Source organism: Chiloscyllium plagiosum, chromosome 15 (assembly GCF_004010195.1).
Source record: "Chiloscyllium plagiosum isolate BGI_BamShark_2017 chromosome 15, ASM401019v2, whole genome shotgun sequence".
Classification (NCBI taxonomy): domain Eukaryota; kingdom Metazoa; phylum Chordata; class Chondrichthyes; order Orectolobiformes; family Hemiscylliidae; genus Chiloscyllium; species Chiloscyllium plagiosum.
Genome location: NC_057724.1, coordinates 44,970,256 through 44,990,134, shown reverse-complemented (window position 1 = coordinate 44,990,134; position 19,879 = coordinate 44,970,256). Strand labels below are relative to the sequence as shown.

The window sequence follows — 19,879 nt, the reverse complement described above, 5'->3', positions numbered from 1 at the left end:
AATTATAATTTCTCCCAGGGTAATTTGAAGTAGATTGGGCTCTTTGAGTGGCAAAAAGTGTCAGCAGATGCCCACTCAAGTTCAAGTATTATGTTGAGTGATCTCACTCTATAAAATAATCTAATTTTTTGGATCTAAAAAGGATGGCCTCAGCCAGAATGCCAATCACACTAACTTAAACTATCAATGTCCTTTTGCAACTTAACACGGTCAGCTAAACGTGGATGTATGGCTTTTTATTCTTTGAATGTCATTGATAAATATATTGTAAGCTGAGGCCTGAGTACAGATCCCTGAGGCACATCACATTCAGCCAGTGTACAAATTCAGTTGATCTGTCTTTTACTCCAATAAATTGAAGTCTATGCCAGTAGCAAAAGGAATTGGTGTCAATCATTTTTGTTAGTTTCTTTGCAACCAGGAGTATTCTGGAAAAATGTTGATCTAAAAAACATCCTTGAAAATCATGAGCAGAAATGGAGCAGTACTGCAAAATAGTACAGATAATTAATATTTTTCATTTCAGTCTCCTACAAGCCCAAATGTTTTCACACAAAGTAAAACAAGTGGATGCAAGTAAATAATGCTGATTACACTGCAGCCAAATCACAAATTAAGCTCACCTTACACAAAAAGAAAGCCAAATGATGTAATAATTATTTAGCATATGGAATAAATTAAAAAAAAACTTACCTCCCCATGCGTTAGCTACTGAGGTTGATATTGCTGGTGTGCTCTGTACAGCAGGTACAAAAGCTGACTCCAGGTTGAAGATATCATTGGACAAATTAGGGGCACTGGACAAGAAACCAAAATATTCTAAATTAATGTCACAGAAAGATTGCTAAGATAACCCTTTGCCCAAGGTTTCTAAAATATTTGTAACTACCTTTCTGGTTAGTTACAGGGATGCCAGGAGTGCGGAACTCAACTGGAAACCCATAGTGTGCAACCTTTGTTCTCCTACTTCTTGGATAAAACAAACCTATTTGTACATTGTTGATGCATACTGGATCCACTGGAAAGGTAATAGTAAAGTATCACGCTTTGCACCACCTTCAATCACCAGTTCTAATTTCCAAAAAACCTCAAGTACCAGATACCTAGAGCCTGTCTCCACTGAAAACATTACATTCGGTTGATAATAAGCAGAACACTATCAATATGAAAGTGCTTTTTGATTAAAAATGTGCAGGAGCCAATTAACAGCATATCCAATTCCGTGGTTCTTCAAAACAAAAAAAGGCCAATTCTGGAAAAGTATTCGAGCTGTTAAAGACAAGGAGTCAAATGTAAATAGTGCAATTCTCTCTGCTACTTCCATTGTCACCTACTGAATATCCAAAATAATTGACAATATCGGGCAAATAATTTGGATAAATTAAATCAAATGAAAACATATTTGCAAATAATTAGATGACTCATTAACCACATTTCAGTAAGTTACTTGCAAGTTTTCTCTTGTAGCATTGTAAACAAAAAACCTTGGAAAGAATGTGAAGGAGAACTGCATATACAGGTGCGCCATGTGGATCTTCTACATTTATAGAAGGTGGAGAGGTACAACTGCAGTTATGTGAACAAAAACAATTGGTTCAAGTGCCAGTGACTGCTCCACTGCTGTTTCAATAATGATCAGGTAAATGCCTCCTTTTGTGCCCGATAACTATGATTCCAAGCCCAGCCATAGGGTGCCAGATTTAGTGGAAATTAAAAAAAATTATACACAATTAATATGTAGCTCAATGCAACTGATTAGTTTTGTAAAGCTTACAAGTCAAGTTACTCATATCATCTAATTAAAAATATTCAAAATGCCAAGTATTAATTTGTACATTGAACAATTTGTCTTTTATATTCCCATGAACATTAAACATCAAAATCAAAGCTGAGCCTCTTCTTAATTTGAAACAATTTAGTTATACAGGTGTGTTTCATTTTCCGAGGAAGAACAATTTCACAATTTCTGCACTGGACAATAATTGCATTTTCAAGTTTCACAACTTTTAAACAGCACTAATCATTTATGACACCTCTCAAGACTAAAGTAACTGTAGCAATTATAACAGAAACAGTGCATGCAAAATTAGCACATTATTTCATACTTTCATCTGCCTTCAGTGCTGTTTTATTTGCAAGCTTAGCTTGAGCAGAAACTCAAGACATTTTCCAAAATTGACTTGGATATCTTGATCAAATAATTTGGTTTCAAAATAGACATCTAAAGAAATTGAGAAAATTGAAAAACAAACCAAAAACCAATCTACAGATATGCAAAACTGCTTCAACTAAAATGACTAAATAGACCAGGATTGTTCCTCTGCATTTGTGACCAGATATATTGGCAATCTGGGTGTAATAGACATTAAGAATTTTACAAAATTGCAGACCTGGGCAAGTGAATTTCACATGAAACTACACCATGAAGTCTCCTTGAGTTTTTTGTTCACACATTAAACCTTCTGAACAAAGGAATCTCCGACTATACAAGTCATACCTCAGGCTCATTTCAATATTCTCCAACTGTGCTTAAATCAAGAGACTTTCAACATTGATGTCTTACTTTAAGAGACATCAGAAAAATAGAAGTGATTTTTCTGGTCTTTTAATTATATTTCATTTCTTTTCAAATTTAATCCTGGAGACTTGTTCTGTACTACTGTAAAAATGTATTAGAAAATACTCAAACAAATCACTTTTTAAAAAGACGCTTTCCCCAACTTCAGGTTCATAAAGATGCTACATCTAAAGAGCACGTTAAGGTTCAAATGAAAATATATACTGGTTTGAGTCTGATGTTTCTTTGGGCTGATTATGTTTATTTAAAAATGAACGCATTTTAATGACATGGAGGAAGATTTCCACTTTTTTTTCCTCATCTGTAAAATAGACTGATCGTGAAATGCATTTTTGCATCTTAATTCAATATTGATTTTATGCTTTGCATGGGTGCAAACCGTTAACAAATATCACGGTCTCTTCCGGATGCATCCAACCAGAACCATGACCTTGCATACCCAAATACTTGCAGTAGATTTCAATTTGATTCATCACCTCCATAATTAAATTTAAAAATTAATAAGCTTAATCTTTTTGTTCCTTTCCATTTAGAATTATGATATTTAACCAATATAAATTGGGATAGATAGGGAATTGTTTTTAAATGCTACATCAAGCATGTCTTAAGAAGCCAAGACTGGTGAGATACCATTCCAGACCACACAAGCCTTTGGATAATTTAATTCAAAGTTAAGTCATAAGTTTCCTAATGATGCTACTTATACAATCCAATTCTCAGAAATTTGCTCTATTTTATTTACCTTGATTTATTAAAATATCCAAAGCAATTCACAAGTTACTTGGATACATTAAATCACTGAAGTTAGTTGTCAGACAGTGAATTATTAGACATTAACTACTTCAACGAATTAAATGAAAAGTTGCGTACCTGTTAGTATTTGTTGCTGGTGCAGCTACTGAGAACAGATCAACTGTTGCAGTTGTACTGATACTTTTCCCTGATGTGGAGCTTGGGGAGACAGTTGTGGATGCTGTTGCTGACTGGGGTGGCACAGACATTTCTTTATGTCGCTGCTCCTGTCAAGAACAGGAGAGATAGATTTCTCAGGTTGTTCTTGCATAAAGTACAACATAAATTAAGTGAATTCAGCTGATTATTTAATGATGAGCATTACCTACCTGCATCACAAATCCAGGTGGAATAGCATCGCACTTTGCCTACATTGGCAGAAATTACAAATTAGGCACAGCTAGCTAGGGGGAGTGTGTTCCAAACCATGGAGCCACAAATTCACCATACTTCAAAAGGTGTCTTTAGAACTAAGCACACTATCTCAACTGTTCCTTTTATACAACTGCCTATATTACTGGATACAGCTGATGTATTTCACTTGGACAATCGGCATCACTACCCCGTGACTTGGTCGAGGGGTAGGGTTGGGGCAAAAAGGTATGAAAGGAAGACAAGAAAATTGGTTCTAAACTGTTAGTCACTCTTCTAGGAAATAGTGTACAAAACCTGATTAATAGCACAAAATTTCTAGGTTGTGATGCATACATTATACATTCAAACTACGCACTAATTATAGTATATGACATGCTGACACAGAAACAGGCTGTTTGGCCCAACAAATCCACAATGATTGTGCACCTTTCAAGTTTCCTTCCACATTCTTCATCTTATATTAATCAGCATAACATCTTTTCCCCCTTCTTAGGTGATTAGATTTTTTTTTCCCTAAAATGCATTTATATAATTTAATACAATTAGTCCCCAAATTTCAAAGAAAATTTCAAATCCTCAAAACACTTTGGATGAAGACTTGTTTTCTGTATACTCTGATTTCTTGGTAATTATCTTACATGGCTGACTTTTAACATTTTGCGGTCTCAAAAGTGGAAGCACTGTCTACTCTACCAAGAATGTTTCAAATTTTAAACATCTCTAGTTGGTCTCCCCTCAAGCTTCTCTTCAGGATGAAATTATGCATTTTTCATTCTTTCTGCTAGAAAGAATGCAAGGTCATTCTTATCATTCATCTAAACGTTTCTGTACTCTCTCCAATGCCTTTACAATCATCTGTATAATACAGAAATGAGAATTGCATATACCATAGAAGTCTAAAGGTTTGATATAAAGTTAACCACCTGATTTTCAATTCTTTCCGTCTAGAAGGCTTGCTTTTGTTAAAAGTCTAAAAGTAACTGGTGTTTGATATTTCTGTACTTACAGATCCCTTTGCTCTTCTACCCCATTTAGATCCTTATTCATCAAGTAATACATAACTTATTTTCCCCTCACCAAAATTTAACATCTGTGTAAATGATTTTCGACATTAATAAACTTAGAGGATAGGTATATTAGTTGATTTTGCAATTTGTTGCAATGAATATTCCCTCTAATGTTTCTTGGTTTTATGCAGCTTGTTGGTATTTTCAAGATAGCAGTGCAGCTATGTACATGAAGATCCTAAAGGCTATCATGGTTGTGTGCAGCCTACTTGCTGTGTTGCACAACTGCACAGTGAGGGAAGAACATAGAACTTTATAGTGTATGTCTTTCAGTCCTCTGTTGCACCAACTTGCAAAACCACTATTCCATTCTCATCCATATGCTTATCTAATGACCATTTAAATGCCCATAAAGTTGGTGAGTCTGCTACTGTTTCAGGCAGGACATTCCATGCTTCTACTACGCTGAATAAAGAAACTACCTGATATCTGTCCTATATCTAATCAGCCTTCAATTTAAAGCTATGTCACCTCAGATGCCATCCCCATCTGAGGAAAAAGGCTCTCACTGTCAACCCTATCTAACTCTGACTACCTTATATGTCTTAATTAAGTCACCCCTCAGCCTCCTTCTCTAACAAAGACAGCCTCAAGTCCCTCAGCCTTTCCTCCCAAACCAGGCAACAGCCTAGGAAAAATCTCCTCTGAACCTTTCCAAAGCTTCCACATCCTTCCTCTAATGCAGTGACCAGAACTGCACGCAATACTCCAGGTGCAGCCACACCAGTGTTTTGTACAGCACAAAGCTAACATACGTATGTCTTATTAACAGCCCTATCAACCTGGGTGGCAACTTTCAGGGATCTACTTATATGGATACAGATACAGCTCATCTACACCACTAAGAATCTTACCATTCACCAAGTACTTTGCATTTCTTTTACTCCTTCCAAATGGCACAGTCTTCCTCAGCATTGCCCAGCTTCTCCCCACTCTTCAATTTAATGTAATTCAAAAATCTGGAATTGTGTTTTTGATTTCAAAAAGTCTAAATTGTTAATATAGTCGGTTGTCCAAGCATTGACACTTGTGGGACTCCAGATTTCACCATTTTTTATTCTGAAGTGGTGTTTTATCCTTACTTTCTGCTTTGCAGCCAACTAGCCATTCTAGTACATGCCTCCTAGCTCTACATGCTTTGCTAAGATAGTGTGATGAATATCAAAGGCTATTTGAAAATCCAGGTAAGTTGCATGTACTTCATCACTGTTTCACTCAGTTGCCTTTTCAAAAGGGATTTTAAAAAAGGTTGGTAAGGCAAGATATCCCTTTTGGAAATTCATGCTCCCATTTTTCTAATTGTCGTTTAACAGGGATGCCATTATTTTACTTATGGCTGATATTAAACTGTCTGGCTTAAAGTCCCTGGGCATGTTTGGCTTTCCTTGTTAAATACAGTTATACTGTTAGATATCCGCTAGTCCCCCAGCTCTACAGTTGCTGGTCAATCGTGGAATGGGCACTTAAGATAGCAACAAGCTACCGATATTTGTATATGTTTAATATCTTCACAAAGAAGGGGAAAAAAAAGGAAAAAAAATGTTTTCTGAAACCTCGTGCATTCTAAACAAAAATTATAGACCCAATACAAGTAGCAGGAAAACTGGCAAAATCCGGTTTCAAGAGGAAGTTTACTTCATTGTGATTTGAGTCAAACTATTTGACAAAACAAATTCAATATAACCTCACTCATGGATAGATTCAAACATGCCATTAGGCCTGGAAACAGAACTCTAATGCTATGATTACAATGTGAAAGAAGTTTTTTTTTGTTGTATAGGCCACCATATGCAGCTAGAAAGAAATCATCACAGAAAAGATCGATCCTTTATGTAAAAGGACTGAACAGACTTGGAAACCGTGCGACTCAACATTAACAAACAAACTTATTCAAGTCTATCAAATGGAATTTAGACAAATATTGACAATTTTAGAATTATACATTCATATCAAGTGGCTTCAAGAAATTTTTCCAGGATCTACATTTTTAAATGTTTTATATAAGAAAGTGAGAAAAGATTCTTACCCCAGTCTGCAATTTGCTTTTGGATTAAAATCAAAATGATTTGAGAATATAATTTTCTGGCACTTCAACTTAATGCAAAAGCATCTAATTTCTTCAACAGTGAACCCATTTTGATGGCAATTCTGATGATTAACAACTTTAGGGTGCTTTTGATCATGATAGGGTACAAAATTCAGTTAATTCTGATCTGTTCACAATGCAGATATATACAGGTCAAATCTCAGTAAACAAGCAACTTTTTAAAACAAATTCAAATCATCAATAAAGTCCATCCTATTAAGATGGAACATTGCAATCTAATTTCTCTCAGTCTCTGACCTCTGCACAATCAGTAACATGACACCAGACTATCCAGTGGACATTGAACCAAGTGAGACAGATATGAAAACGTATTTCAATCAAAAAAGGGGTTTGAACAGAAACAGACTTGCCCATTCCCTTTACATTTTTAATTCAGATGTCTCAATCAGTACCTCTTCCTTGTGTTTGGAAAAGATTGCTGCAGAAGCACGGATGTGAAGTTGTCTTACAAAAAAGGTACAGACCAAGTTAGTCGTCATTTAACACTTTCACTTTTTAGTGTTATTGGTCCCTACAATATCATAACATTAAAGTTAGTTCTGCAATACTCAATGATATTTACCAGATATCACTGTGCCATTTTGGTGAAATTTTTGTTCTTTAAGATGAGATTCCTCCCCTTATTCCAGCTTAGATATGCTCCTTTACCTGACCCTCAGAATGGAGCCCCAGACACTGCTGTTGAATACACAACTGTCCAAGGTCTGCACCAGGAAGCTTTTAAACAGTTCCCATCAGGCTTATTCATCTGCCTGCTTGAGTTGGTGATAATTATAACTGAATCCAATAGTTTTAATGCCCTGCTGGTCAAAAGAAGAGGAAGGCAGGCTAAGGCTCCACAGCTAGTGGATACTGGAGGAATGGTGGCCAGCAAATTAAAAAAAGGTGTGGTGCCTCTCAAAAAGATGTGATCAGACAACTGCTGTGATATTAGTGATGCCACAGGCTCTATTTTTGAGGGGCTGGGAGAGAGCAAAAACACATTTGGGAGGGTCAAAGAGGGAGCTGATCAGGTGGATCAGAGGGGTATGTTAGGTTGTGATCAGGGGTAGGACAAGGAGGAAAATAAAATGAATTTTAAGAACGTGAAAGAAAATTAAGTTGAAATGCTTACCAATGTAAGAAAAATTAACATGAGCATAATGTTTAAAATGTTTTCATTTCTGATAAGGAAGACCCTGCAGAAATATCAATTCTAAAGGAACCTATGTTCAGTTAAAAATAATAGTATTCCTGAAAATTGCAACTTTAGATGGAATGGCATTTTTCTGCATGGTAAATTTCAACATCCAATTTCTCCTTCTCCAATATTCCCAACATTGAACAGATTTTAAGGTAACTCAAATGTCAACAGTACTAAGGACTTCAATTATCTGAAATGTTTCCGAAGTTCATTCACATTTGGTTTCAAGTAAAATTACACAGCAAATTAACAATTAATTCCATTTATTCTTCCTCCTCTCTAAACAGCATAAAAACCATTTTCTAGCTCCTTTCAATTCTGAAATAGCGTCAGACTAGAATCAAAACACTAACTGTTTCTATCAGAGATGCCGCCATAAATGCTGGGCTCTCTCGCACTTTGTTATTTGTAATAATTGATTTTAATTAATCCTTTCCTTCCAAAGAGAAGGATAAAAGTGGTTTGGAAAATTTAAATGCTCAAGGAGGTGCAGGGCAGTTGGAAGAATGTGAAGAGAATCTTTTTTGCAGAAGACTAAAGCCAACCCGACATCATGTACTCCTCTAGTCAAACAGAGCAAAGCAGACATGGGGAGAACATGCAGATTCCACATGGACAGTAGCCCAAGGCTAGAATCAAACTAATGAAAATCAATAGTCCAATTAAGTTTCCATATCAAATGCATTCATTTTTATCTTTGAACACTTGTGTGAAGTTGTCACGATTATAAGTATTTAATACACTAGACTATTATATGAATAACAGTATCCAACTTTTATAATAACATGAGTATTGCTTGTTTTGATATTGAAATTACACAGGTAGGGAACTAAAGGAGCATTTATTAAAGACAAAATGAAGTGTTTGGCGGCCTAGATCCAAGACTGAAATCTTAAGTGTAAGATTTTCAAACTATACACTCCTTCATGGAAACTCAGGAAGAGAAGTATGCCACTCAGCCCTTTGAAACAGTTGCGCTATGAGAAATCTATACCATAACACTGCCCCAAGTACCTTGAAACATTTGTCTAACAAAAATTGTCAATCTCAGATGTAAAATAACTGTTGATATAGCATCAGTTTGCAGAAGAATTGCAAACTTGTACTGGTATTTATGTCCAAAAGAGGTTTCCAATTTCAGTCCTGGAAGGTTTACCTCAAATTTTAATTACTTCCCCTTGTTCGACACATCAGTAGAGTGAATTTTGAACTATCCTAACTACTCTCCCTAAAAATGATGAAAATTTTGATCAAGTCACCTTTTAACCCAAAAAGAGATTATGGCCCTTTGTACAATATCTTGTAAGTTAACTTTTGGAATTCAGATAACATTCCAGTAAGCCTGTACTACATTCCTTCCTTAGAAAGGAGACGTTTTTAAAAAATAGGTTTATATAATTGAGGCTAATCCTAAGCTTTATAACCATTATAACATAGTTTATACAATTCTTTGATGATTTGGGGTGGCACGGTGGCTCAGTAGGTAGCACTGCTGCCTCAGTGCCAGGAACCCAGGTTTGATTCTAGCTTTGGGCTACTGTCCATGTAGAATCTGGATGTTCTCCCAGTGTCTGCAGGGGTTTTCTCTGGGTGCTCTAGTTTCCTCCCACAGTCCAAAGATATGCAGGTTAGGCAGACTAGCAATGTTAAATTGCCATTAGTATTCAGGGATGCGCAGGCTACGTGGATTAGTTGCAGGAAATGCAGGGACAGGTTAGGAAGGGGAGTCTGGGTGGTATGCTCCTTAGAGGGTCAGAGTGGACTTTGTAGGCTGATTGGCCTACTTCCACATTAAGCTTTTTATGGTTTGAGGGACCTGTCCATGACATTTTAATGATTTAGGTATCTAGACATCTTTTGAAATCTCCACTGTTTCTACCATATCATTTAAAAATAAATTGAATAGAATAATTTGTAAGTCCTTTGCTGACCTTGCAAACACCAACCATTTTGCCTAATTGATTAACATCTCTGGCTGTTGTTAGCTTTGATTAATTTTACATATTCATCTACACTACCTATAATGCTCCTTATACAGCATAAGAACTAGGAGCAGGAGTAGGCCATCTGGCCCTTCAAAGCTGCTCCACCATTTAAGATCATGTCTGATTTTTTCATGGCTTCAGCACCACTTATCTGCTCTCTCACCATAACCCTTAAATTCTTTTACTGTTCAAAAATTCTTAGCTTTACTGTAGAAGCTTCAACCATTTCACAGGGCAGGGAATTCCACAGATTCACAAACCTCTGGGTGAAGACATTCCTACTCAATTCAGTTCTAAACCTGCTCCCCCTAATTGTGAGGCTATACCTTCTGGCCCTAGTTTCACCTGCCAGTGGAAACATCCTCTCTACTTCTCTTATCTACCCCCTTCATAAATTTTATGTTTTTATAATATCTGCCCTCATTCTTCTAAATTCCAATCAACATAATCCCAGTTTACTCAGTCTCTCCTCATAAGCCAATCCCCTCAACTCCAGAATCAACCTAGTGAACCTTCTCTGCACCCCCTCTAGGGCCAGTAAAGAGACCAAAACTGCAAGCAGTACTCTAGGTGTGGCCTAGTCAGGACCCGATACAGCTAAAACATAACCTCCCTGTTTTAAAACTCAATCTCTTTAGCAACGAATGACAAAATTCCATTTGCCTTGTAAATTACTTATCACACCTGCAGGTGATGTAACCTAAAGCTATAAATCAAATTAATCAATCTCATAAGGTGGATACAAAGGATCACATTAAAACATCTTCAAGAATAGAGGAACTATCCCCATTGCCCAGGCTAATCTTATCCTTCAAATCAATATCTCGCAAAAAAAGGTCATTACCACAATACTGCTTATTGAGTACAAATTAGTCATCCAAACAGCTATCACAGTGACTACTTTAGAGGCAAGGAGGTATTTTTCTGAAGTACTTTTGAGACATCCAGTTATCCTGAAAAGTGTTCTCCATATATAAAAAATGCACGCATTCGTTTTTATCCAAGTTACATTAGCAATTTTGGTTAGAGCTTTCTATTCCCTCAAGTAGCTAGGAATTACAACAAAATGTTTTACCACCCTAGCTGATAGCAATACTGAATAAGTTCAATCCCAGAGTGAAACCTGCTCAACAGATTAAGTTTTATTCTTGCTGTTTGTTCACATGATAGTGATAGAAGTATATTGCACATATTTATAAGGTGGTTTCAAACTAAAGAACAAAGTTTACTACAAGAAAGAAAAAAATGTTTACATTTAAGAACCCCATTCAAAACATTTTCATTACAAATATGATAGTGAATCAACCCTTTACCCTTTACAGGAATCATACAGATACTCAAACCTCAGAAAAGATCACCCAGTTTCCATTTTGGAGTTTCTTGTTCAGAAGGCATGGCTGCAATTGGTTCCTGGAGCTTCCTTCTGACTGAGTTCACTTCTGGAACACACATGGGCTGAATCGCCCCATATTTTGGGCAAGTATTACTTTTATTGAGTTTCATGGAAAGTTTCTCACAAGGCCTAGCAATGTTTTCATGCAATTGTCCCAAACTCACCTCATTAACTATTACCACAGCCCTCTTGTCCAATGCTAGCTTGGATGTCCCATATACAGTAACCGGACCTTTTTAAGAATTGCTAAGATAGTCCAGAAACCCTGGTACTGGCACCACCTAAACAATGTCATTGCACATCAGAGTATTAGCAGCGTGAAACTGCCCTGCACAGTTTGGTGGACAGGCTGATACAGAAGAGAGCCCCCTTCTTCCCTAGGACTGCCAGAGGAGATCACAACACCAGATTCAGTCTGGTCGGAGGCTGCCACCCATGTCACTTTGGTCTCAATTGCCCAGAGGAACATGCAGTGATGCCAAAGGAAGGTCAATGGCCTCTTCCATTAGCATCTGTGCTCTTAGTCACACATTCTGGTACTGCACTGGTCAGTTATCAAGGCTCATGGTCTAGCTTATCTCACTATTATATGCAAAATCTTTCCTCACTCTCACCCACACCATCAACATCCCACACAACTATCGCTGCATGGCCTCTGCATCTTCAACTCACTCACTCAAGACATAGCACTACCTTGCCCCCACCTACACCAACAATTTAAGCTGAGCTAAACAGCTTGTTCTTCTCCTCCAATTCCTCTTTATCACTCATCATTATTAAAAATTCTATTATCCACAATACAACTGAAAAGAGCTAAAACACCTGTGGACATGTCTGCACATGGGGGTGCTGCCTGGCATTCAATTCCTCCTACAAAATGGAGAAGCCTGACCATCCAAATGGCCGATTGACCCCCCCAAACCATTAGACGGATGTTAAGTTCTGATCTGCTTTGTTATTGAAGGTTGACTCCCCTGACTCGACAGAGGGACTTTGAAGCATGGATGTCTGCTTGCAACATGTTTAGTGTTTTAAACACATTGGCCATCAGAGCACAGCTGTGTTATTGAGAGAGCACCATGCCACAAACTTCAAACCCTTTGATGGATGACTTCTGACAAATGGCCTTGCTTTGTACCTGCAATACACTGCAAGGCAAGATAGAAGTACCGTGAGTCTGAAATGTAGCTGAGAGGACAAAGCACTGACACACAAGGCAAGGCAGAGATGCTGAGAGCATTTAGGTAGGTACAAAATGAGTGAGCATTGAGACAGCAAGCAAGAATCTCCAAGATGCAGACTGGTCCAGTCTGAGCTGGGTGCCTGTCCCAGCATGCAAAGAGTCTTCGCAACAGCACTAAACATGTGCTGAGGACCTTCAAACTGAATCATTAAGATGCAGCAGTGTACTGCAAGCAGTTCAGAAACGTGCTATGATAATGTGGAGAGATAGGCATCTGAAATGTTCCAATGTCTGTGGACGGGACGGGATTGGGTGGGGGGGGGGCAGCGGTGTGCGCGCATGCACACAACTGCTAGCCTTGGACCGTTCCTTCAGATGATAGCACGAGGTGTGTAAGATGGAGGTCCAGTGGAGGAAGCAAGCAACAAAAATGTGGAGTCAATAGATAACCACAGACTTTTATGTCAGGAAGTCTGCATGTCTACTTTCTATTCAAATGTGTGGGTGAACAGGAGTCTGCATAATAATGAGACATGATAGATTGTAATGAAGTTGACAGTGAGAGAGAATGGCTATTGCTCAATAGCAAGAATTTCATTGACATTTGGGACCTTTGTTGGAAGATGTGACTTGTCAGTCTTGATGTTAAGATATCCCTTGTGATTCTCGTGACTCTCCCAAATTTCTCACCATAGTCCAATGGTATTTTGGGTCTGGGAGGATTCCACTCATGGGCTTTTGATAATTGCTACAGCAGTATTCTGCTGGAGTTTAAGCCACTCAGGCTATTGTCCCCAACCTTGACCGTTTTGATAACTGACCGATTAAAACAGCACAGTTATTCTGATAACATCTGCACACCCTGCCAGACCTTTTAGATGGTACAGTTTGAGAGATACTGGACTTCTGTCACTAGGCAACAGCAGTTTGTTCTTTAAAAAAGTCATTTCTATTGCACTCAACTGTTCACCTCAAGCTCTACCCAAAGGCTGTTAGCGATCATTAAAAATATACACTTCAACAAATTTCCAAACTCCACATCAACTTCCAGACAACTGTAAACCACTCTCCAAACTCAAGTGAAACATAAACATGTTCTTCCTTTCTTACACAAAATAGAAGCAAAGCTGGTCATCCTTTCTGCACTTTACAACCCGAGTAGTAATACCATGAACCTTCACTACAACTAGTTGAGAACCCTTACAGGTTCAAATCAAATTGCCTGTCCATCATACCTGCTACCTCCAGTCAATTTCCTAAACATGTCAATAACTCACATCGAATTCTATGAACTTCAAATTTTACCTAACAGACTCTTATAAAAAAAACTCTATTGAATGTCTTCTGAAAATTCATGAAAATATTCATTCCTTCATCATCCTAACACCTGTTCAAAGGAAATTCAACAAAATTCATCAAGTACGACCTATCCTTTACTGATTGTCCTGACTGAAAAATTTTAAGGTGTACAATTAGATGCCAACAATTTCCAGACATTTGGCTAATTAGTTTAAGCCTTTGTTTTGTTCCTCTTTCCCATCTTTCCTTAATAACATACAAAATTATCCAATCTAAAAGGAAAATGCATATTTTGAAAGATTATATTAGGCACACCGCATATTCTTTTACTTATTTTAAAACCATGGAAAAGAAACCCATGCAGACACAGGGTGAATGTTTCAAACTCCACAGTATCACCCAAGCTGGAATCAAATCCTCACCCATGGAGTGAGGTAGCTAACCACCTGGTGTATATCTACAATTTTAACAGCTGTATCTTCCTTTTAATTTGTTAAATGGACTGGAGTTTCATCACACAATTAATTGCATGTACACACATTGTTAAACTATTAACTAAATCTGGCTCATCACTCACTTTTTTTTTAAGTTCACTGAGTTACTGATGCAGAAGAATATCCTGGATAACCTAAACAAATTCCATCACATGGCATATCAGAAAGGAAAGTTAAAATTTTCTAATAAAAACATTTTGCCTGTGTTATATGTTTGTCAAATCTTTTCATTTATGCAAGCTACTAATTCACAGTTGCCACTCGGGAGTCCTGCATACAACTCCCCTATAGCCTGAAATAATTTTCTATTTCTTAAACATTACCCATAAGTTTCCATTGCCTGTTTACTTCTCTCATATCCTGCCTTGCCACTGAAATGATTTCAACTTTACTCATTAGTTAATTCTAATCTAAATGTGCAGATCAAAAACTGGATTCAGATTCAATGCACATATGATTAAGATGCCACATCAGAAGTTCACCCTATTGTGAAATAGCTACATTAATTTAGCAGCTAGTGTCAGAAAACTTGCCTATAAAATTATAATTAATATATTGGCAACTAATGAAAGAATATTCAAATTATTACACAGTAGATTTGATTCAATGCATACTGTCAATTTACTCATTTAAAATAACAATGTTTAATACCAAATCACAAAAAGGTTGGAATCGGAGATCACCACTGAAATGGAGAGTAAAATTAACTACAGCTTCTTCTCTTCATTACTATCTCTATCTCTTGAATACCTCCAATATTTTGCCACACTTACTTCTTAGAAATGGGAAGAGTTCTTTGACATCAAAATAGATGCTATTGATCCAGTTGTCTCTGATGCTCCACCATATAACTCTGAACTAGACCCAGTCTCCACACCCTACTGCTTTTAAAAGTGTTTTGTAAAACAAAATTCTTATATTAGTGCTTCTGTAATCTCTAACTGCTTCTAGGATATCTATTTTGAACTACAACCAAGAATTTTACAAGTCAATTGTAAATTAATAAAAGTAGAACAATTGAGACAAATTTAAAAACTCTCCAAAAATCAAATTATGTTTCAGAATTGGCAAAAAAGCAGAGCTTTTACACTATAAAAAGAGAGTTTTCCAGCACATTAAAATCATTACTAATGAAACGTCTAACTGCTCATTTTTGACAGTACGGAGCAGAGAATAAGCTAGGTTTGGCTTAAATAATTTGAAATTAAAAAGTTGTGTTCATGCAAATACTCCAATGCCCTCAAATACAGCCAAAGTTTTAGAAGCATTAATGTTTAATAAGGCAGCCACAAACCTTGAGAGCCTGTAGCCTAGCTTGTTCCTCTTCTAGAGCGGCTTGCTTTTCCCGCTCATCAACTTTACTCAAAGACATCCCTGTGTTGGAAAGAGTGGAGACTGCATTCGAGAGAGTAGTTGCTCTGTGGAGTGGCAGAAAGAATTTAGAACACATCGATATTTTTGCATTATTGTATTAATAGTAAAGCAGCAACAAGCTCTCCTTTTTGGACCCGGAAGGCCCTTCTTCAGGAAGAAAAGAAAATAAATGTTTAGGTAAAAATTTACCATGTAGGGAAAATAAATCTTTTAGTTATGAAGTGCAATTTTATTTGAGATTTTAATACTAGAGGACAAAAATTAACCAGCTTCGATGAATCAATTGCACACAAACTTAAGTATTGAGAGGCAAAGACTACAAAAACAAGGTAGTTATAGCACGTCTCTATAAGAGGCTGGTCTGTCCTTAACTAGAATAGTGTTTTCAATTCTGGGCACCACGCCTTAGAAAGGATGCAAAGGATCCTCTGTGTGCTCCGGTTTCCTCCCACAGTCTAAAGATGTGCAGGTCAGTTGAATTGGCCATGATAAATTGCCCATCGTGTTAGGTGCATTGGTCAGGGGTAAATATGGGTTGCTGGAATGGGTTTGGGTGGGTTACTCTTCGGAGGTCAGTGTGAACTTGTTGGGCTGAAGGGCCTGTTTCCATAATATAGGGATGAAAAATTTCAGCTACAGGGATACAGTGGAGTGGCTGCGGTTCTTAGGAAAAGGTTAGATAGAATTGTTCATAATCATGAGATATCAGAGGAAAGGGGGAGAATCTATTCTGAGTGGTGGCAAGATCAAGAACCAGAGAACACCATTTAATATGTATAGCAAAAGAACAAACGAACAAATAAAAGGGTTTTTATTTTTAAGCTATGTGTCATGAGGATCTGAAATAAGAGCACAATGGAGGTAGATTCAATTGTGGCTTCCAAAAGGGGACAATGTTCTACAATGAAAATCACTAATTACTTGATGTCCATTTAACGGAATACTGACATCCCTATGGTGACTATCATGGTAAGCTATCCTTCCCAACTCATCTTCAGCCTTTGACTCAAAATTAACAACATCCTCCAATAAAGGATATGGGGGGAGAAAGGTGGTCATTATGCCAAACAAATTGCTTCTGTTGAGAGCCAGTACTGGTACAGTCTCAATGACCTCCTTCTGTGCTGTACATATTCTATGATTCTTTGATTGTGTTGCTTTTGTTACTTCACACCAGAGTCCTCTTTAAAACACTAAAATTTCATATTTCTAGAGGTCATAACTGAATTCTCCATTTTCTAGGTGCACATGCCTGAATTCCTGATTAACCAAGTCGTTGCAGGCTTCTAGAAGCTGCCCAAAAGCCAGCATCCAGTTGACTATGAAACAGAATCTTAAATCTCAGCTAATCATTTATAGTACCTTCTCTTCAATATCCTGCGGAGTGAACCTTGCACTGTATCATTCTTCATAGCTACTGCATAGTAGATAGAATCATCTACAAAAGCTTCCGTTCTGGAATCTCTCCAAGATCTAGTCCTGGTCCCCCTTTTTGTATATTAATTTCTTAACTCTTCTTGTAATATTGGCACAACACAGCAATGTGAAACTGTATCAGGCTCCATAAATGATCTGATCATACTCCGCTTTACATCCCTAACACCTCACTCAGCCCTTCACTGTGATTTGATATAATTGCTTGCCTAACATCAAATGCTGTATTAAAGGAAAGATTTGCTCCAACTCAGTACTGTGAAAACTAATTTTTGTTCCCTTCTCAAATCAAATTGATGGTGCCTCCTTCTAATCCTGACAACCACCTGAAGTGGAACCATGTTACTTGCAACAAAAATTGTTCAAGAAACAGATCTGGCAGTATCAGTTGGAAGAAAGCAGAGTTCACATTGAATCTGTTGACTCATCAGAACTACACCTTCATACCAGAGCTTCTCCAGCTATTTGTGTTTTAATTTCAGATCTCCAACATGAAAGTTTTTTTAATAAAACTTTCATGTCACTTGTAACATCTTGTGACTTGAATCTAACTTAAGCTTCAAACCACATATTTGCTCCATCACCAAGATTGACATTTCCAACTCTACATAATGTTGCCAAATTCCTTCATTGCACCAATTTATCGGATGAAAATCTCAATTATGTTTGCTGTCTCTAGACTCCATGTTCTAATGCCTTCCTGTGCAGCCTCTGAACACAGTTGAGCTCATTCAAACCTCTGCAGTCCAGACTGTAATTCACACGAAGTCACAACTCTTACGTAAACTGACAGTTCAACAATACTCCCAAATTTATAATCCCTGCATTTAGTTTCAAAGTGCTCAACACAGTTCCCTTGCTTCTTTAACCTCCTCTAACCTCCTAGATCTATGCAGTCCCTCAATTCTGTCCTCTTATGCATAAGAATAGCGATTGTTTTACTTAGCTTCCATCAGCCTAGGCCCCAAGCTCTAGAATTCTCTACCCAGATCTTTCTACATTGCTACTTCTCTCCTCTCAGTTCTTAAAAAACTAACTAGGACCAGGCATTTTGCCCTCCAGTCCTGATATCCTCTTCAATGACTTGGTGCCAAAACTTCTCAATGCCGATACATAACATGTTAAGACGCTCAAGAGTAATATTAAAGGCAACAATTAACTGCAAAATGTTTATTGTTACAATTTCACCTGTTTACTGCAGAGAATTCTTTTGTTTTTTTTCCTTCTAAGGAAGCCAAATGCTGTTCCAATGCTTCAAGCAGACTGCTTGGTGCCTGTAGTGGTAATTCAGGAAAACAAATAATTAGTTTCAGTAGTAGAAAGCACCTAACCCCTTTTAAGAAAATCCACAAAATTTCAATCTATGACATGTAGCATCTTGGGGGCAGGACCATGGCTCAGTTGTTAGCACTGCTGCCTCAGTGCCAGGGACCCGGGTTCATTTACACATTCTCCCTTTGTCTGAGTGGGTTCCTCAGAGTGCTTCAGTTTCCTCCCACAGTCCAAAGATGTGCAGGTTAGGCGAATTGGCCATACTAAATTGCCCACAGTATTCAGGGATGAGCGTGTTTGGTGCATTGGTCAGAAGTAAATGTAGAATAATAGGGTCAGGGTGAGTTACTTTTTAGAAGGTTGGTGTAGATTTGTTCGGCCAAATGGCCCGTTTCCACACTGTAGGGATTCTATGATTTGTTGCCATTAATTCAGCACAAGGAATATCTGTAAGCTTACTCTAGTCTTCATTAATAAAATCTGGAAAAAGTTATCACAATACAGCCCGTAGTGTTGGGTAAGGGGTAAACGTAGGGGTATGGGTGGGTTGCGCTTCGGCGGGTCGGTGTGGACTTGTTGGGCCGAAGGGCCTGTTTCCACACTGTAATGTAATGTAATGTAATGTAATCACTTGCATTGAAACTGAAGAAAACGTGTTTTTTTTTTTAAAACCCATTTAAGCTCACTTCAAAAGGTTTGGCTTTCCCAGTAAAAGTTAATGATAACTTGGAGTGCAGCCATTTGCTGTTCCTAAAATAGTTACCTAATATTAGAAGATGAAAAATTATATTTGGAAGACAACAAATGCAGTAACCTGGGTTAATAAATAAAATAGTATTTCTCCAATAAACAAGGTGAAGCTCTAACAGCAACTGTTTCCCTGTTACTCCTGTTGAATAAAATCCCCCAACTAAATAGTATTAAACACTGATCTTAAAGATGTACTATATCTAACAAAACCTTAAGCAGCACAATTATGAAAATGGTTTGAGTTTTTCATCTAAGTGATTATTAAATACAAGATTTGTAAAATGATAACTATGGACAGCCTTATACTAAATTTCTATCTTAAAATGTGTTTAGGAAAAATGAACTGCACATTAACTATTTAACATTGGAGACTTGACTTTTAGCTTGTGGGCCATAGATACCTTTGTGCATATAGGTGTAATTTTCACAAGGATGTATGGCATTTCACAGCACTGAATGGAAAAAAAAGAGTCAGCCTGGTAGTTGCATCACTGTTAAGCCTTGGAAAAGTGACAGGCTATGGATACAAAGTAATTCTCCAATCTCAGTTGCACCAACATGGGAAAGATAGAGCAGAAGTCAGAAAGTTGAGG

General features: G+C 37.4%; 1 protein-coding gene across 4 annotated transcripts in view; it reads right to left on the bottom strand.

The window, feature by feature from the left end:
- LOC122557277 (phosphatidylinositol-binding clathrin assembly protein-like) overlaps nucleotides 1-19,879 on the bottom strand; it is a 114,191-nt gene that overhangs the window by 61,673 nt on the left and 32,639 nt on the right. For 2 of the 4 annotated variants that reach the window (XM_043704800.1, XM_043704801.1), the window contains exons 9-13: nucleotides 18,453-18,538; nucleotides 15,751-15,874; nucleotides 3,700-3,738; nucleotides 3,449-3,597; nucleotides 694-797 (exon numbers count right to left, since the gene is read on the bottom strand). In XM_043704800.1, coding sequence (XP_043560735.1) covers nucleotides 694-797; nucleotides 3,449-3,597; nucleotides 3,700-3,738; nucleotides 15,751-15,874; nucleotides 18,453-18,538 — 502 coding nt within the window. The remainder of the gene's footprint in view (nucleotides 1-693; nucleotides 798-3,448; nucleotides 3,598-3,699; nucleotides 3,739-15,750; nucleotides 15,875-18,452; nucleotides 18,539-19,879) is intronic. The other 2 variants (XM_043704797.1, XM_043704799.1) reach the window with 1 other exon arrangement.